Source organism: Chlorocebus sabaeus, chromosome 3, assembly GCF_047675955.1.
Source record: "Chlorocebus sabaeus isolate Y175 chromosome 3, mChlSab1.0.hap1, whole genome shotgun sequence".
NCBI lineage: Eukaryota > Metazoa > Chordata > Mammalia > Primates > Cercopithecidae > Chlorocebus > Chlorocebus sabaeus.
The window spans coordinates 79,453,769-79,475,183 of record NC_132906.1 but is presented as its reverse complement, the minus strand read 5'-3'; the positions used below and the strand labels follow the sequence as shown (position 1 = coordinate 79,475,183).

General features: G+C 38.5%; 1 protein-coding gene across 1 annotated transcript in view; it reads right to left on the bottom strand.

The window, feature by feature from the left end:
- RAP2A (RAP2A, member of RAS oncogene family) overlaps nucleotides 1-21,389 on the bottom strand; it is a 52,903-nt gene extending 31,514 nt beyond the window's left edge. The window contains exon 1 of the mRNA XM_007960720.3: nucleotides 20,753-21,389. Coding sequence (XP_007958911.1) covers nucleotides 20,753-21,066 — 314 coding nt within the window. The 5' untranslated portion in view covers nucleotides 21,067-21,389. The remainder of the gene's footprint in view (nucleotides 1-20,752) is intronic.
- Between the last annotated feature and the right edge of the window lie 26 nt (nucleotides 21,390-21,415).

Sequence of the window (21,415 nt, the reverse complement as noted above, 5' to 3'; positions counted from 1 at the left end):
GCGGTCACCTTGTTGGCTTAAACTAGCTCCTGACAGACCCCTGCAACTTACCATGCTAAAGTCTCCACCATGGGAGAGGCAACAGCTTCATTACCATAACATGTGACCTATGTGCTGGCATGATGGCTCACTGCATCTGTGCACCTGGGATCCCTCCTCTATATTCAAGGCTGCACCCTTCTCCCCTCTCCATTGCCCCATAAAGCCTTCCTGTTGCTTTTCCTTAGGGAGACACTGCCTTGAAGAATCCTTCCAGCGTCCTAGTTACTAGCACCAAGTAATAAAACTCCTATTAATCAAAACCTACATTCTTATGGGGGGTTCGTTACTCATCAAGTGAGCAAACCTGGGTTCTTTTTCTGGGTAAATTATTTCTAGATTAACAGTCCAGGCCAGCCACAATTTTGTCACTGGCAAAAATTAGGATGAAGTGCACCACGAGAGAGAGAGCTGGATCCAGAGTTAGAGGACCTAGAAATAAGTCCCAGCTCTGCCTCCTTGGATATGTTATGAGCTTTTTGAGCCTCAGGTTCCTTATTTGTGAAACAGGAATATTAATTGATACTTAGGTGTAATGTTAAGGAAGATGATGATGACTTTATTAATAGCTTAGTGTGGTGTGAAGACACCACACTAAGTCATTTATGTGAATTAGTAAGTACTGTGGATATTGTAAAATACTACAGAAATGAGAATTATCCTTTTCTAAGTTCTCTCAAATCGTCTGTAAGGCAGTTCTAGAATCGTAATGGTGATATCGCTGTAAAAATGTACCAAAACTGTTATTTAGTATTTTATCTCCTATCTCTGGCTTCCATTCCTCTGGCCAAGGATGGCCAAAACTAACCATCTCGTCTGAAAACCATTAATTCTTGTGGAAAAGATTTGAGAAAAACAGGATAGATACCTTTCCCTCTAAGATCTAATACTATCTTTTCCAAACAGAAGTAGCTTTCCTTATTCTGTTCATCTTCCTGCAGTAAATACTGCTAAATCAAGTCACTAGATGTGAACGATGGCTCTGAAGGCCTAAGACAAGGTGGGTTAATAAAAAAAGAAAAGGGGGTGGAGCAAGATGGCCGAATAGGAACAGCTCCAGTCTCCAACTCCCAGCGCGAGTGACACAGAAGACCCGTGATTTCTGCATTTTCAACTGAGGTACTGGGTGCATCTCACTAGGGAGTGCCGGACAATCACTGCTGGTCAGCTGCTGCAGGCCGACCAGCGAAAGCTGAAGCAGGGTGAGGCATGGCCTCACCTGGGAAGCGCAAGGGGGAAGGAATCCCTTTTCCTAGCCAGGGGAACTGAGACACAACACCTGGAAAATTGGGTAATTCCCACCCCAATACTGCGCTTTACAGGCACACCAGGAGATTATATCCCACACCTGGCCTGGAGGGTCCCACGCCCACGGAGCCTCCCTCATTGCTAGCACAGCAGTCTGCAATCTAACTGCAAGGCAGCAGCGAGGCTGGGGGAGGGGTGCCCGCCATTGCTGAGGCTTAAGTAGGTAAACAAAGCCGCTGGGAAGCTCGAACTAGGTGGAGCTCACAGCAGCTCAAGGAAACCTGCCTGTCTCTGTAGACTCCACCTCTGGGGACAGGGCACAGCTAAACAACAACAACAACAACAACAAAAGCAGCAGAAACCTCTGCAGATGCAAACGACTCTGTCTGACAGCTTTGAAGAGAGCAGTGGATCTCCCAACACGGAGGTTGAGATCTGAGAAGGGACAGACTGCCTGCTCAAGTGGGTCCCTGACCCCTGAGTAGCCTAACTGGGAGACATCCCCCACTAGGGGCAGTCTGACACTCCACCCGAGAGGAAGCTTCCAAAGTAAGAATCAGACAGGTACACTCGCTGTTCAGCAGTATTCTATCTTCTCCAGCCTCTGCTGCTGATACCCAGGCAAACAGGGTCTGGAGTGGACCTCAAGCAATCTCCAACAGACCTACACCTGAGGGTCCTGACTGTTAGAAGGAAAACTATCAAACAGGAAGGACACCTACACCAAAACCCCATCAGTACGTCACCATCATCAAAGACCAGAGGCAGATAAAACCACAAAGATGGGGAAAAAGCAGGGCAGAAAAGCTGGAAATTCAAAAAATAAGAGCACATCTCCCCCTGCAAAGGAGCGCAGCTCATCGAGGAAGGAATCAAAGCGCAGCAAGGAATCAAAGCTGGACTGAGAATGACTCTGACGAGATGAGAGAAGAAGGCTTCAGTCCATCAAACTTCTCAGAGCTAAAGGAGGAATTACGTATCCAGCGCAAAGAAACTAAAAATCTTGAAAAAAGAGTGGAAGAATTGATAGCTAGAGTAATTAATGCAGAGAAGGTCATAAACGAAATGACAGAGATGAAAACCATGACACGACAAATACGTGACAAATGCACAAGCTTCAGTAACCGACTCGATCAACTGGAAGAAAGAGTATCAGCGATTGAGGATCAAATGAATATGAAATGAAGCGAGAAGAGAAACCAAAAGAAAAAAGAAGAAAAAGAAATGAACAAAGCCTGCAAGAAGTATGGGATTATGTAAAAAGACCAAATCTACGTCTGATTGGGGTACCTGAAAGTGAGGGGGAAAATGGAACCAAGTTGGAAAACATTCTTCAGGATATCATCCAGGAGAACTTCCCCAACCTAGTAGGGCAGGCCAACATTCAAATCCAGGAAATACAGAGAACTTCACAAAGATACTCCTTGAGAAGAGCAATTCCGAGACACATAATTGCCAGATTCACCAAAGTTGAAATGAAGGAAAAAATCTTCAGGGCAGCCAGAGAGAAAGGTCGGGTTACCCACAAAGGGAAGCCCATCAGACTAACAGCAGATCTCTCGGCAGAAACTCCACAAGCCAGAAGAGAGTGGGGGCCAATATTCAACGTTCTTAAAGAAAAGAATTTTCAACCCAGAATTTCATATCCAGCCAAACTAAGTTTTATAAGTGAAGGAGAAATAAAATCCTTTACAGATAAGCAAATGCTTAGAGATTGTGTCACCACCAGGCCTGCCTCACAAGAGACCCTGAAGGAAGCACTAAACATGGAAAGGAACAACCGGTACCAGCCATTGCAAAAACATGCCAAAATGTAAAGACCATTGAGGCTAGGAAGAAACTGCATCAACTAACGAGCAAAATAACCAGTTAATATCATAATGGCAGGATCAGGTTCACACATAACAATCTTAACCTTAAATGTAAATGGACTAAATGCTCCAATTAAAAGACACAGACTGGCAAACTGGATAAAGAGTCAAGACCTATCAGTCTGCTGTATTCAGGAGACCCATCTCACACGCAGAGACATACATAGGCTCAAAATAAAGGGATGGAGGAAGATTTACCAAGCAAATGGAGAACAAAAAAAAGCAGGGGTTGCAATACTAGTCTCTGATAAAACAGACTTTAAACCATCAAAGATCAAAAGAGACAAAGAAGGCCATTACATAATGGTAAAGGGGTCAATTCAACAGGAAAAGCTAACTATCCTAAATATATATGCACCCAATACAGGAGCACCCAGATTCATAAAGCAAGTCCTTAGAGACTTACAAAGAGACTTAGACTCCCATACAATAATAATGGGAGACTTCAACACTCCACTGTCAACATTAGACAGATCAACAAGACAGAAAGTTAACAAGGATATCCAGGAATTGAACTCATCTCTGCAGCAAGCAGACCTAATAGACATCTATAGAACTCTCCACCCCAAATCAACAGAATATACATTCTTCTCAGCACCACATTGCACTTATTCCAAAATTGACCACATAATTGGAAGTAAAGCACTCCTCAGCAAATGTACAAGAACAGAAATTATAACAAACTGTCTCTCAGACCACAGTGCAATCAAACTAGAACTCAGGACTAAGAAACTCAACCAAAACCGCTCAACTACATGGAAACTGAACAACCTGCTCCTGAATGACTACTGGGTACATAACGAAATGAAGGCAGAAACAAAGATGTTCTTTGAAACCAATGAGAACAAAGATACAACATACCAGAATCTCTGGGACACATTTAAAGCAGTGTGTAGAAGGAAATTTATAGCACTAAATGACCACAAGAGAAAGTTGGAAAGATCTAAAATTGACACTCTAACATCGCAATTAAAAGAACTAGAGAAGCAAGAGCAAACACATTCGAAAGCTAGCAGAAGGCAAGAAATAACTAAGATCAGAGCAGAACTGAAGGAGATAGAGACATAAAAAACCCTCCAAAAAATCAATGAATCCAGGAGTTGGTTTTTTGAAAAGATCAACAAAATTGACAGTCCGCTAGCAAGACTAATAAAGAAAAGAGAGAAGAATCAAATAGACGCAATAAAAAATGATAAAGGGGATATCACCACCGACCCCACAGAAATACAAACTACCATCAGAGAATACTATAAACACCTCTACGCAAATAAACTAGAAAATCTAGAAGAAATGGATAATTTCCTGGACACTTACACTCTTCCAAGACTAAACCAGGAAGAAGTTGAATCCCTGAATAGACCAATAGGCTCTGAAATTGAGGCAATAATAGCCTACCAACCAAAAAAAGTCCAGGACCAGATGGATTCACAGCTGAATTCTACCAGAGGTACAAGGAAGAGTTGGTACCATTCCTTCTGAAACTATTCCAATCAATAGAAAAAGAGGGAATCCTCCCTAACTCATTTGATGAGGCCATCATCCTGATACCAAAGCCTGGCAGAGACACAACAAAAAAAGAGATTTTTAGACCAATATCCCTGATGAACATCAATGCAAAAATCCTCAATAAAATACTGCCAAACCGGATTCAGCAGCACATCAAAAAGCTTATCCACCATGATCAAGTGGGCTTCATCCCTGGGATGCAAGGCTGGTTCAACATTCGCAAATCAATAAACGTAATCCAGCATATAAACAGAACCAAAGACAAGAACCACATGATTATCTCAATAGATGCAGAAAAGGCTTTTGATAAAATTCAACAGCCCTTCATGCTAAAAACGCTCAATAAATTCGGTATTGATGGAATGTACCTCAAAATAATAAGACCAATTTATGACAAACCCACAGCCAATATCATACTGAATGGGCAAAAACTGGAAAAATTCCCTTTGAAAACTGGCACAAGACAGGGATGCCCTCTCTCACTACTCCTATTCAACATAGTGTTGGAAGTTCTGGCTAGGGCAATCAGGCAAGAGAAAGAAATCAAGGGTATTCAGTTAGGAAAAGAAGAAGTCAAATGGTCCCTCTTTGCAGATGACATGATTGTATATTTAGAAAACCCTATTGTCTCAGCCCAAAATCTCCTCAAGCTGATAAGCAACTTCAGCAAAGTCTCAGGATACAAAATTAATGTGCAAAAATCACAAGCATTCTTATACACCAGTAACAGTCAAACAGAGAGCCAAATCTGGAATGAACTTCCATTCACAATTGCTTCAAAGAGAATAAAATACCTAGGAATCTAACTTACAAGGGATGTAAAGGACTTCTTCAAGGAGAACTACAAACCACTGCTCAGTGAAATAAAAGAGGACACAAACAAATGGAAGAACATACCATGCTCATGGATAGGAAGAATCAATATCGTGAAAATGGCCACACTGCCCAAGGTTATTTATAGATTCAATGCCATCCCCATCAAGCTACCAATGACTTTCTTCACAGAATTGGAAAAAACTGCTTTAAAGTTCATATAGAACCAAAAGAGCCCACATTGCCAAGACAATCCTAAGTCAAAAGAACAAAGCTGGAGGCATCACGCTACCTGACTTCAAACTATACTACAAGGCTACAGTAACCAAAATAGCATGGTACTGGTACCAAAACAGAGATATAGACCAATGGAACAGAACAGAGTCCTCAGAAATAATACCACACATCTACAGCCATCTGATCTTTGACAAACCTGAGAGAAACAAGAAATAGGGAAAGGATTCCCTATTTAATAAATGGTGCTGGGAAAATTGGCTAGCCATTAAGTAGAAAGCTGAAACTGGATCCCTTCCTTACTCCTTATACGAAAATTAATTCAAAATAGATTAGAGACTTAAATGTTAGACCTAATACCATAAAGACCCTAGAAGAAAACCTAGGTAGTACCATTCAGGACATAGGCATGGGCAAGGACTTCATGTCTAAAACGCCAAAAGCAACGGCAGCAAAAGCCAAAATTGACAAATGGGATCTAATTAAACTAAAGAGCTTCTGCACAGCAAAAGAAACTACCATCAGAGTCAACAGGCAACCTACAGAGTGGGAGAAAATTTTTGCAATCTACTCATCTGACAAAGGGCTAATATCCAGAACCTACAAAGAACTCAAACAAATTTACAAGAAAAAAACAAACAACCCCATCCAAAAGTGGGCAAAGGATATGAACAGACATTTCTCAAAAGAAGACATTCAAACAGCCAACAGACACATGAAAAAATCTCATCATCACTGGCCATCAGAGAAATGCAAATCAAAACCACAATGAGATACCATCTCACACCAGTTAGAATGGCGATCATTCAAAAGTCAGGAAACAACAGGTGCTGGAGAGGATGTGGAGAAATAGGAACACTTTTACACTGTTGGTGGGATTGTAAACTAGTTCAATCACTATGGAAAACAGTATGGCGATTCCTCAAGGATCTAGAACTAGATGTACCATATGACCCAGCCATCCCATTACTGGGTATATACCCAAAGGATTATAAATCATGCTGCTATAAAGACACATGCACACGTATGTTTACTGCGGCACTATTCACAATAGCAAAGACTTGGAATCAACCCAGATGTCCATCAGTGACAGACTGGATTAAGAAAATGTGGCACATATACACCATGGAATACTATGCAGCCATAAAAAAGGATGAGTTCATGTCCTTTGTAGGGACATGGATGCAGCTGGAAACCATCATTCTTAGCGAACTATCACAAGAACAGAAAACCAAATACCACATGTTCTCACTCATAGGTGGGAACTGAACAATGAGATCACTTGGACTCGGGAAGGGGAACATCACACACCGGGGCCTATCATGGGGGAGGGGAGGGATTGCATTGGGAGTTATACCTGATGTAAATGACGAGTTGATGGGTGCAGCACAGCAACATGGCACAAGTATACATATGTAACAAACCTGCACGTTATGCACATGTACCCTAGAACTTAAAGTATAATAATAATAAATTTAAAAAATAAAATTAAAAAAAAGAAAAATACACTAAAAAAATAAATAAAATAAATAAAAAGAAAAAAAGAAAAGAAAAAAAAAAAAACCCAAGAACTCTGAGTAGTGTAAGGAGTTTTGAGCTAAAGTCTTGTTTCTGCCTGAAGCCAGCTGTGCTACCTTTGAAGTTACATCTGGGATCTGAGGAAGGCAAGGGCAATGAATGTTTTATATGCAGCTGTATCCCCAGTGCTGGGATCAGTTCTTGACACTTACAGACACACAAAGTAGAATGAGATAATGAAGTGATGGTCTTCAAATATGACAGTTTTCTCAAGTAGTCTATAGTGATTGGAGTAATAAAAATGTCACAAAAGCAGTGCAAACATGTCCATGGCCACCAGGCTAAAAATGCATTTTTGGATGTACACCATCTAAAATGGTTTATTATTTTTCTTTATCATGCCTTGTGTTAGAGAGTGAAATGCTTATATTGCTTTGATGCATAAGGGGTCTCCAGAGATCTGGGATCTGGAGGGAAACTGTCAAAATATAGAATGCAGGAATCTTTACTTATAAATTCAACAAATATTTCCTAGGTATTTTCTATGTGTCAGGTGCTAGATATCAAAATTGAAGCAGAGCACCACCAAATAATAGACTCTTTCTTCGTTAACAGAAATTAGATGGTTTACATCAATTACTTGTATAAACAATACACCCTGTGGGTAGAGTGAAGGGGGAGGCGGCAGTTCAGACTATGAGTATAAACAGTTGCAAAGGGCACATACATACATTTGGATTTTCTGCTGAAACTAACCTATAATATACTATATTCTTAATACAATTAAATGTGATCTTCAAAGTACAGTTATGCATGGGTGGGAGTGGTCAAATGACATCGGGCAGATCAATTGCAAGGGCAGTTGGTAGATGTTCTATAAATTTGCCATATTTTAAGAGTTAAGATTTATTTAATCATCTTCAATAAATTTTTTTTTAAGATCTTCACAAAGAAACCCAAAGGATCAACAGTACCCTTACCAAAATAATTTCTAAAATAACATGTTTATCTAAAAATGTGTTATTGTTCCAGATAACTACTGCTGCATGAAACTATCCCAAACCTTAGGGGCTTAAAATAGCCATTTTACTATATTGCATGATGCTGTGGGTCAAGAATTTGGGCAGAACTCAGTTGGGCAGTTCTTCTGTTCTACATCATATTGACTGGGGTCACTCAGAGGTCTTCAGTTATAGTGAGCAGGGCTGGGCTGGAGAGTCAAAGATGGCATCACCTGAGGCCTGGCACGTTGGTAGGAATGGCTGGAAGGGAGCTCCCTCCTCCTCTCTATCTAGCCTCCGGGCCTCTCTGTGAATTTTCCAGCAGCATAGCTGGACTTCCTGTGTGGTAGCTCAGGGTTTCACGAAAGTAAGGTGGAAGCTGTTGGTCTTTTCAGAGATTAGGCCCCAAACGGGCTTAGTATCACTTCCACCACACTCTATGGATCAGTGCAGTCTAAACAGGCCTGCACAGACTCAGAGGAAGAGGAAACAGATCCTACTTCTCAATGGAAGTTGTGTCAAAGAGTCTGCAGCCATCTTTAATCAAGAGCATTTAGTAAAAAAGATGTCATCTTTCAAAACTGAGCAACATTTCCAGTTCATGAGGATTTGTTTACCCAAATTAACAAAAGCTTTAAAAAAGGATGCTGGCCAGATCAAAGAAAGATACTGTTTATTTAAACAAAGTATCTCAAAAATATATGCACAAATGGGATTTGAATTGTCATGATTAAAAAAAAGAGAGAATTTGAGGTAACAGTCTATAGTGACCATAAAATGTATTGCCCACACTGAGATACTTTCAAGATGGAAAGGGGCATGGTAAATAAATGTAGAGAAGAACAAGCATAGACCCGAACTGTCCCAGACAAAAGAGACATACAGTCACCTTTGGAGAAAAGGGAATAGACTGAAGCAATGGTACTTATTCAAAGGAAGATAGATATGGGATTGTTAAGAAGCCACTCACTGTGGCCTATAAAAAAAAGCTTCAGAACTCATTACTTAGTAGGTATATGCTGATGCAAGCAATAAAATAAATTTCCTTCCCTCCATAAATGTACAAGTATTTCCTTCAATAAAACCAGATGACGTGCTCAGGGTGGCCTTAGGAATAAACATTTTCTGTCATCAAGAGTAGCCTTTTAAAATGTATATACCTCTGGGAGGCATCCTACCATAATTAAGGTACTGATTTGTTCAGCAGGGATGGTAAACACACAGCATCCTGGCTGCCTCTCTCAGGACACATGCAGCTGGTGGATCACAGCATTCCCACGACTGAGCCCACGCCCAGCTGGGGGACTCTCCCTGCACAGAGCTCCACATAGCAGCTGCACCTATTGAGATAATGCTCTGTTTACATCCTTCTTTAATAAAGGTAATAGCACTCCAAAACTAGTTGACCATCTGAGAGGAAGAACAGACATAGGGTTTATGCAAACATTATAGTTCCTTAATGCTAGACCATTGTAAACAAGTTTTATATCATTGGTTTTACACATAAACTGAATTAACCATTGAGAAATTATTTTCTCATCACTTGCTCGTAAAAAATAAACTAAAAATAATTAAGTCTAGTTCATTTTCTAGTTAGTTTTCATGTATGTATGTATGTATATATGTATGTATGTAGCTACTTAACAATAGGATTTCAGTACTTCATTTTACCAATCAACATTACTGATTGCCAAAGTTTGTTGGGACTGTTGGTTCACGAACTAGAAAAAGAAACAGTAGAGTATAAGTGGATCACTGAGGGAAGGAGAAATTATATTTTAGATAGGGAGGATAAAAATGTACTAAATATACTGCTGTGGTCTGAATGCTTGTCTCCCTAAAAGTCATATGTTGACATTTAATCCCCAATGTGACAGAATGAAGAGATGGGGACTTCAGGAAATGATTCGGTCATGATGTCTCCACCCTCATGAATGGGACTAGTGCCCTTATAAAGGAGGTTTGAGTGAGCCATTTTGCGCCTTACATCATATGAAGATGCAGCAAGAGGCACCATCTGTGATATGTCTTGACTTTGGATTTCCCGGCATCTAGAACTGTCAGCAATACATTTCTATGGTTTATAAATTACACAGTCTAAGGAATTTTGTTATATCAGCCTGAAGAGACTTTTTAAAGACATATACAAAAAAAGGCGGTTATATATAAATATGTAATTGTTGTCATTAGTCTTATAGACAAAATTCTGAATTTCTGTTAAGTTAAAATGAATAAAATTCCTTAGAAAAGGTGGCTTAATAAGAGCAATGTTTTTGGTGGAACAATATTTTGAAACTTAGAAATCAAACTGTCTTTAAAAATAGATTTCTGTATAAGTCAATACTGCAAAATATATACCCTTTTATAGGACATTTTGGCACACCAGAAGGACAAAGATAGCATCTTGTTCTTATTCTGTATAATGCCCAAGGCAATGCTATGCAAATGAGGTGGCTTAAATGATATTACTTGATGTTGACAGTGATGACTTATACAAAGACAAAACTTTTCTCAATTTGATTTATTAAAAAGCTATGCCAACATGCTACTATATATAACTAGCCATAAAGACTATTAAAATTATCTTCACCCCATGTGTAACATTTGGTATTCATAAAGAGGTCTACTATTAACTTTTTAAAAAAGAGAAATGTTAACAAATACTAGTATTATATGCTAACTGCTTATGTCGCATTTTAATATTTAAAATATGCGTACTAAAAATCATCACAATTCCTCGTGAGTCACAAAAATTTATTGCCACCATTTATAGACAACATATTTAGGTCTCTAGGAGAAGGCAAAGGCACAAAGCACTCAAGGTCTATACTATAAGTTCTATAACATAGTGTTAGAGCACTTAAAACAGAGGAGAAAGCAATGGGAAAAACAGAAATGTTATACTATACTAGGTATATAATTCATCTTAATATAGTAAGACAATTGAGCCTAATTCCTAAGAAATCACGTGGTAGTATACAGATAAAAGGCTGGGTTTCATTCCTACTTCTGTGATTCTTGGTGAAACTTTATTATTGATATTTTAGGTTCACATGTAAAGAAACACTTTATGTTCATTATCTCATGAGTTACTACATCATACTCATATTACAAATGAGGAAATTAAAATGCAAGGAATGTCAACTTGCTCCTAATGACATAACTAGTAAGTGCTGGAGCTCAGCTTTAATGAGATTAACATTTGCTGTCTTCATGGATGAGAAGATGAGTATACACAATAAAATACTCTATTCGAGAATTATAACACATACAGTTATTTATAATGTTCATTGGAAACCTAAAGATGAATTAATTTAGGACCAGGGACAGTGGCTCAGGCCTGAATCCTGGTGCTTTGGGCAGTTGAGGTAGTTGGATCACTTGAGGTCAAGAGTTTGAGACGAGCCTGTGCAAAATAACAAGATTCCATCTCTAGAAAAAAGTTTTAAAGAATTACTTGGATGCAGTGGTGCCTGCCCTGTAGTCCTAGCTATTCAGGTGGCTGAGGCAGAAGGGTTGCTTGAGCCCAGGAGTCAGAGGCTACAGTAAGTTATGATGGCGCCACTGCACTCCAGCCTGGGCAACAGAACAAGACCCTGTCTCTTAAAATACTGTAAGATTTCATATACAGAGAGAGCTGTAAAGATACTTAGTAAAGAAAATACTAATATGCATTGAATTATTAATATAATATAGGATTTCCACATTTGAATTATTAATTTTTAAGGGGCAGGAAAGCATGAGAACACTCCTAAATGTTTTAAATAAAAGTTTTTCAATGTTTCTCTTGGGTAACTTTACTAAGTGATTTTAAGGTATTTATAGTTTTACTGTCTTACAGGGAGAGGTGGATCAGTGTTATCCTGGACAGATGCAGCAGACCTCTATTTTGAGTTTTCTGAACCTCCTCAGCAACTGGTCTAGAAATGGGTAATCCCGCACTAATGTATTCAAGTCTGAATACTACCACAACCTCCCTTTCTCTAAGTTTTCACAAGGCAAGAGTTATCTTGCATTACTAGAATGAACAAAATTACATGAGAAATACATCCTCACATTTCTAATATGCACAACAGAGATAAATGCTTTCTCAAAAGATGCTGTATCTTTTTGTTCAGTGACTAAATGCTATCTTTCTCTGAATTACAGGTGGTATTTACTAACTCACATTGGGAAGTACTTCATTTTCGTAATCTTACATAGCATTGTTGGAAACCAGAAAAGCAGGAGAGAGAAGATGAAATATTAAACAGATAGTTCCATTCAGTTTTCTTAGAGTAAAATGTCCTAGGATAGCAGTTTCCAAACTACGTGTGATAAAATCAATTTGGTGGGTCATGAAGTGCACTTAAAAACAATGAAATAAAAATAGAAAAAAATAAATAGAAAAGGTAATATAAGCAACAGAGTAAGTTTACTGTTTCATGAAATGTTGATTTCAGCTAGATGTGTGCACTACGTCACAATATAAGATGTATTTCTTACTGAGGGCCCTGGTTAAGAAAATGTGAAATCCCTTGCTGAGTGGATCTATAGAAATAGTGAGATAGTTATTAATTTTTTCCAATATTTGGCTTTTTGTCAATATTTGACAGATACTAACAATTTAAAAATAAAAAGTATAAGTCATCTTATTTCTCCCTAAATATAAATTTTGGTGTGTTTTAAAATCTTAAACATATTAGAGAAATAAAAAACAAAAATCCCCATCTATCCAATTATGCCAGTAAAAACATTTCAGCATTACAGTTAAGAATCTATCATTTAAAAGTGTACTTTACTAGCTCTAATCTATCTTAAATAGCTCATTCAGATACATTTCAGTAAGGTGTGATTAGAAGTACATTTCCAACTTTAAGTAACTAAGTGCATTAAACTTCCAAAAACTCCCAGTATTGACTGGTTATTAGACCTCCCAAACCATAACTTCAATATAATACACTGTTGACATATAATTCAGATACCCAATAACCTTATTCAGATTTACATGCTTAAAAAATATTTCATAGCAATGACCCTCAATTTAACTGAAATTTATTAAAAATAAGGCGTTTGATTTTACTGGAGTTCTCTTACAATGAGGAAAAAAAGGTGAAAGAGTTGGTCTATTAGGTCCAATATTTCCAAAGAGGTTTCAATCGTTTAAAAGTACAAAGCTAAATCTACTTAGTATTTAATACATACCATGACAAAATCTTAGATTATGTATTAGAATCTTCAAGTATTGTTTTTAGCTATTTTGATTACTTTAAATTTTATTAATATATTTATGCTTTACTTAACATACTTGACTGAAATGCAGATGTCCATAATTACAGCATTAGCATTATTGATATTACTCTACTAAAAGGCTGAGTTTGATCTGGTAAAGCAGAAAAGCATGTTTAAGAAATTAAACTTTTCTCTGTCAGGCTGAGAATAATTTTTAATGAAATGAACCACAACTGTCAAAGTAACAAATGAAATGGCAATATATAATATATGGCATATTTCTGCACACCATTAAAATTTCAAGATAAATTTCCTAAACACAATGTCTATACATTTCCTTTAGTAACTATTCAGTCTCCATCAGTTTTACCTTGTTTGAAAGTCTACTTGTATTCAAACTCTTATTACTCCAAAAAAATTTAGAGTACTTAAAACTCTTTTTACACCATAGGCCTGAAAAATATAAGTATGTGAAAAAACAGTAGGTAAGAATAGATGGAGAGAAACAGAAAACAGGGAAAAATCAAAACAGAAGCAAAGAAAACCCTAGAGTAAGGCATACATCCTTCCCTAGGCACTAAGGTTCTAAAGACAATGACTAAAGAGAACTGAAAAGAAAAAATATCCCTGAAAAAAAATTCCCTTAAGTATAGTGTACTTGGTTTTATGTAAAGATCCTTGCTTAAAAATATGTACACATACATGCATAATACACCTTATTGCGCCATATGTAATTTCCCAGTTCACATACAGAAATTAAATGACTCAAGTGTATTGCTACTGAAACGTTAGCAAATAAAAAGATTCCAACTTTGTTGGCTCTTCCTGTTGGTTGTGAAATCCAGTCATTTTTCTTAGTTCCTCTACCTCTTCTTTAATGTTTAATAATTATTTAAATTATTTTTGCCCTCTCTCCATTAAAAAATAAATATTAGTATAATTATTCCTCTCATAGATTTTATTGATATAATTATCAAATCTTAACTAGACAAAATTGTGGGTCACAGGCTGCTGATTCTTTAAGGTTCATATTAAACTTGACCCCTTCCCTCATCACCCCAGCCAGACAAAAGTGTTCTCACAGAATGTGAGAGCGGAAGAGACATCATCTCCTCCAACTCCAAATTGAGCTTTAAAAATTACAAACCTGGGATGGCAAAAAGAAAACTATATACTGTAACCTGTAATTTTACAATGCAGCCAAAACAAAAGTTTCCTTTTCAGGAAAAAATCCTGGGCCATAAAAAGTGATTCACTGTACGAAGTTCAGTTATGCAAGATGAGTAAGTCCCAAAGATCTGTACAGTAATAGTACTAGTTAACAATACTGTATTGTATAAACATTTGCTAAGAAGATAGAACTTAGGTCAAGTGTTCTTATTACAAAAAAAAAAAAAAGAATGAATGAATGAGTGAATGGATAGATAAATAAAGCAGGGGGAAACTTTTGAAGGTGATGGATAGTGTCACAGCATTGATTGTGGTGATGTCACAGGTGTATGCTTATCTCTCAACTCACTGAGTTGTATACATTAAATATATCTGGTTTTCTGAATGCCAATCGTACCTCAATAAAGTGGTTTTTAAAAAAAGCAAAAAAGATCATGAAAAACATTGAGCTCTTCAAGTCATTTTCAAAACAAATTTCAATTTTTGACCATTTAAATCCCTCTCATGAAAGATGAAGTGAGCACTCATAATTATTTCCCTCCTCTCCTCCTGACTTACTAGCTCTATTGTTTGTTTCATATTGTCAGTGTTTTTCACTCTGATACTGTTTGGCAGCCATAATTCTCACAATTCTTTTCTCTTAGTTTTGTATTTAAGCGGATACAGGTTTCACTATCACTCCTTATCTTCATACCCAAATTCTTTGTTTGGATTTATGTCTGACTTTCAGGATTTAGTCATCAATTCTTTATAATATACATTTATTAATTATTAAAAATTTTTCTTCCTAATTCACCAGTACCAAAACAAAACAAAAAAGTGACCCATAGCTATTAGGCTCTGTACCTGGGAGGTCCAGCTTTGAATTAAGTTTTGGTATTGGGGAAGCAGGTATTTGTGGAGGAGCAGAGCTCCAGAAGTTTCATTTAGTTGGGACAAACATCTTTTGATGTATACTCTTGTTTCAGCTCTCCAGCACCAAACTGTCAAGGGCCAAAGATCTATGTGTAACAATTGGCAATGTGCTTCTATTTTAGATTAGGCTTTAATGGCTACTTATGGTAAGGGGGAAAGTGTAAACAATCAGCCAGCTCACTTGAAAGTGACCACTTAAGTGATACAGAAAATTAATAATGATCTTAAAAAAACCAACAACTTATTCACCTTGGGTAGTGCACGTCAACTATCTTTTTCCCAATCTTAAAACACCCCACGCCTTCTCTCCTACTGCAATATAGGAAGTCTCCACTGTGTATCTTACAACTCTCGAGTTCTATCCTTGGCTATATTCATTCATTTCTCATTTCTATTCTTAGCCATATCCATTCATTTCTGTCTCTATACTCTACCCAGTAGGTTTCATCTACTCTCCCAATCTGAACTATTCAGATGATTCTGAGTCTTCATATTTACACATAACCTGACTTTTCAGGCTTTATTCAGATGTTCTAATTACTTATTAGGCTGGCTATCTGGATAATTACCATCGCCAAAACTGAAAATAATCTCCCCCAGCTATTCCTCCATAATCCTATTCATTCATTTCAAAATGTCAAGGTTACGTCTGACCTTTTCCACTTCCTCTGAGTGTGATTAATTCATTCTTTGCAACATTCCTCGCATCCTTTCTCTCCTGTTACTACAGACACCATGCTAATTCAGGATTTTCACACTTCATATAGAAACTGGATTATCACAACATTTATGACTATTCTTCCTGTTATGAAACATAGTTTATTATCACTAAGTCATCTACCATATCACTACATATTACTATACCTATGACAATTGTGATTATGGTCCTTGACTACATGATCAACTCCAAAGTCTTTAACCTTCAGTAATTTAGCTTTAAAATTTTTCACCTTGCCTCCCCTCACACTTCTATATAAATTCCCCATTTGGCCAATCTGCTCTATTTAACATCCAAAAAACATATTCTATGCATTTCCTGTGCCATTTCCTCCATCTGGAATACATCATGTTTCTGATTCTTTGAGGTTCATATTAAACACTGCCCCAACTAGAAGTGTTCTCACAGAAAGTTCCAGCTGAAGGAAGATCAGCTCCATCTGCAAAAAGAACTTTAAAAGATCATCTCCTCCGTCTATGAAATCAAAATGTTTAGGGAAACTGAGGCCAAAGGACAACACAAATACTTTTCTTTCTGAACATTCATTTTTCCAACATTTTTTCTTGTTTCCTATGTGCTAGTGGGAGCTGTGCTAGTTACATGGGCTTAGAGTTTTGTGGGAAAGGCTGACTACCCATAAATTATCACACAAATAATTAAATTTGGATGAGTGCTTCAAAGAAAAGGGGAAGGGCAGGGTAGATGTAATTGAGGGAAGAGGTGAGGCATAAAGTTTAGTCTAGTAAGGGAAGACAGGAAAGGGGTTACTTTGGTTTAAGAGGACATCTTCCCTCAGTGGGGAAAAATCTTTTAACTCATCTATACCTAGTGTTCCATTATTGGAATGCTAAGCTTGTGGGAGTTATTTATATCCTACTGCTCAAGGTCATTGCCAAGGTCTGATTTTTCACACAAAAAAATTGCAACCTCTGGTATAAATGGGTTAAGCAGGGGTGAGGGTGAAAGACGGAGTAGGAGTTAACTCGGCAAAAAGGCAGATTTCTACAGGCCAAATGAGAGCCCAGAGAAAGGCACTTTCAAGGACTTAAGGTCTGGGTGCTAGAGTAAAAGGACGGTTTCAAGAGATGCACAGGCAGGGAGGGATAAGAGCAAGCTGGGCTGTGAAAGGTCATGTTGAAGATTTCTGGACTTTTTCCTAACAGCAAACAGGCCTTGTATATCACGTTCCAAGAACTTCACATCAGGACCATGGCTGATCCTGGCATGGGTAACAATGAGAAAAGTAATTACAAAATCAGAAAAAAATTCTAGTTTTATTTCAACTGAAAAACATTTCCTATATCCCTATTACTTTTCTTTGTGTGTGTAATGTCATCCAAAATCAGGTTAAGAGAAGAAAGCATATGAATTTACAAATAGCCATTTTCAGTTGGTCCACTGGGCTTTGATAAGAGGTCATGTATGTATATGGAGGTATGTACACTTACAGACACTTAAGGGAGTACGGGTCAGTTTTATATTTCTTAAAAGTGAAACATTTCAATAAAAATCCTTGAAAATGACTGCTATTATTTGAAATGAAAATGAAAAATGAAAAGCTCCATTCGTTGTTTGGCTATGCATTAGTGCTGTGCATTATTGCTACACTGTACTTGAAGTTAAATGTTCATTCTCATGCCCTTTGCCATCAGATCCTTCATAAGAGAAAATATTTAAAGAGAATACCAACACAGTTCTTCCAAGGATTATTTTAACCTCACTGCTTTTTAGTCTCATCTTGCCTATACTAAATAATGAATTCCAAAATGCAATTACAAATTTATTTCTTCTAAAATTACATTTATATCAAGGGTAAAATTTAGGGAAGATAAATGACAAAGTTATTAAAGTAAGAATGACAGCTAGAATTTTTTGAACAACTTCTGTGTACTAGGTATTGCTTTGGGTATCTTAAAATACATTATCTCATTTAATTCATACAAGGATTCTGGAAGGTGCATATTAATCTCTATTTCACAGATAAGGAAACTGAAGCTTAGAGAAATAAGCAAGGATTTCCCCAAATCATATACACCTTAGACCTCTGTTGTCCAATATGGCAGCCTGTGGCCACATGCGGCTACTGAGCACTTGAAATGTGACTTGTTTGAATTGAGATGTACTACGTCAAACACATACCAAACTTCAAAGACACAGTATAAAAAAGTAAAGTATCTTATCAATAATTTTTGAATATTGACATGTCGAAATGATTCTATTTTAAATATGGTGGGTTAAATAAAATACATTATTAAAATTAATTCCACATATTTATGTTATTTAAAAAAAATCAGCTACTAGGAATGTTAAAATTACATATGTGGCTCACGTTATATCTCTGTTGAAAAGTGCTGACCTAGACCTAAAGCTGAATACTGAATTTGACAGTAGATATCAAATACTGAGAGGCCAACCCGCATTCACACGTCCTCTCCATCAATGATGGGAAGCCAGATGCTGGGATTACGATGAGGTGTAAAATACCTTACTACTACCACATTACAAAGACACACAAGTGAGGGTCCAAGAGGTTCTTACGTATACAATGGTTGAATTCTGGTGAAAAGAATTTATGAACTCTACTTCAGCTGATCAATGATCTTTTTATATCAAGAACTGAGACTAGTGAGTAAAATGATATCTGAGCATGCAGAATTTTACTCTATTTTTTTCCTTTGGTTCATAATGAAAATAAATAAATTGCTCCAATATACTGAGTTTAGACTAACCTATTACTATAACCGAGAAAAGTAATCTGCACTAAATTACAAGAAACTACAAAATTATGTGGACCATATTATCCAATAATATTTTGCCATATTTGTTCCCTAGGCTTCAAGAAGTTAGCCATGGGTATGTGGCTTTATCATTGTATATCTGCATCTTCATCTTTATGCCTGTGTATCTAAATGTGAAGGGTGAGGAAGTTGGGGCATTTACTTAGATTATTTTTTGATGTATGCGTTTGGCCTAACATTGACATGTGGCAATGTATCAGACTACCCTGCAGTTGGTTTGGTTTGGTTTGTTTCTTTCTAATTGTGTGGTATTGGGGGAAGGGGTAATAAGGATTTAAGTCACTTAAATGTAGCGCCTTAAATGCCATCCTCATACTAAGTTTAACTTTAGGAAAATGATACTGGAGAAGTAAAAAAGTATCAAATTCGCAAGTCTTAGCAGCAGAGACCACGAAAGTATCTGCTTTATTCTAGTTTGGAATTTAACACAAGGATGAATAACATGCACAATTTTAGTTCAGCTATTAAAGTGCATACTCAAGTAGTTAAGCCGGGGGTGGAGCTCATAGGTTGCATTAAAAACCCACTACTCGTAATGAGTTTTGAGCATCCCCTGGGTACACATAACTTGGTCCTTGCTCTTTCAAAATGAGTGGACTCAAACTGACGTACAATGTGATTGTGTCTACAGTGCACTTACAACCATCTTTCAATAAAGGTCTTCAGATTTAAGCTCTAGGTAGAATAAGGCAAGAAAAAAAGGACACCAAAATTATCAGCAGGCATTAACTAACAAGAACTGGATAAAACGGTAATGTGTAATTAAACGATAATTAGAAAAATCTGCCACAACTTTGAACTAAGATATTATCACATTTCTAATGCTTGAAATTACACGGAAAAATATACTCAGTGAATTTAAGAGAAAACAAACATTTTAAATCATTTAAGTAATCAGCCATATTTCCAAAATGTATACTTTAGAAAACAATTTATATATATAAAAAGGCTTATTAACGTTAACTTTAAATTAGCTAATACTTGAGTCACACTTTTGAAGAAGCTTCTGTTTTGTTTCCAGGAACTTTTTTTTTTTTGAAGCAGTCAAGGCGGCTATATTAAAAACAAAAACGAAAAACAGCTAAGCTGCATTCTTTTCCTGTGAATGGCTTATTTGCACTCCTCTATGTTAATATTCTCGAAACCCCATTTAGCTTACGATGTCTTCAAATAATTTGATAATCTGTTTAAAGTTTTGCTCTAAATTAGAGACTTCATTTTTGTAAAACGCCTTGGAACCACAAACCTTTAACGCGATGAGAAAGGTCTCTTTCCTCTGGACTTGACTTTACTGTATAGGTGTGTGAGCGATTTTTGCTGTCAAACATTGCCAAGGCAGATTGTTGTTGTTCAGTCTGCAAATGTCTCGACTATACCTGCACAGTTCCTCTCTTCCCAACACAAACCTATCCACTCCCTTCCCCTCTGCAAGTTTTAAACTTTGTTTCCTTGGGGGCTCTGTACAAGCAATGCTAACAACGTCCAAGAGACAAAGAGCTGTTCTGTGGGCTAACAGGATGCCAAATTTTAGTTGTGAAACAAAGCACTCGAATTTGATATTGAGGAGGAGGAGCAGAATGACAATAGTAAAGCCTCCAGCTCGGAGCCACCCCCCAGACAACCCCCTCCCCAGAGCCCCGCGCGGGGAGTTCCGGCCCCGGGACGGTGACTCCGGGGTGCAGCCGCCAAGCCCCCTGCGCCCTCGCTCACCTCTTCACGCGGATGATCTGGTCCCGCATGGGCTTGATGTCCTGGAAGCTCTGCTGGTTGACGAGGCTGTAGACGAGGATGAAGCCCTGGCCGTTCTTGATGTACAGGTCCCGCATGGACGCGAACTGCTCGGTGCCCGCCGTGTCCAGGATTTCCAGCACCGACGGCGACGAATCCACCTCGATCTCCTTGCGGTAGAAGTCCTCGATGGTGGGGTCGTATTTCTCGATGAAGGTACCGGTTACGAACTGCACGGTCAGGGCGGATTTGCCTACCCCGCCCGAGCCCAGCACCACCACTTTGTACTCGCGCATCGTCCCTCCGCGGCCGCCGCCGCCGCCGCCGCCCGCGACATAGACCTACGCCGGCCGCGCTGCGCCCCCAGCCCCGGCCCCGGCGGCCCGCCCAGCCGCCTCCCGCGGCCGCCCCCACCTCACAGCCGCGGCGGCCCCCTGGGCGCCGGCGGCGGCGGCGGCAGCTGAGGGAGCAGCGGCCCTAGGCATGGGCCGAGCCGGGCGGCAATGCGGCCCCGTGGGCACCGGGTGGGACTGAGAGCGAGCAGGGAGACAGAGCGTGAGCCGCCAGAGCCGCCCGAGCCGCGGGCCCGCAGTGCCGCCCGCCCCGCCCCTCGCGCCTCCACGCCCAGATCCCCGCCCGCCGCCG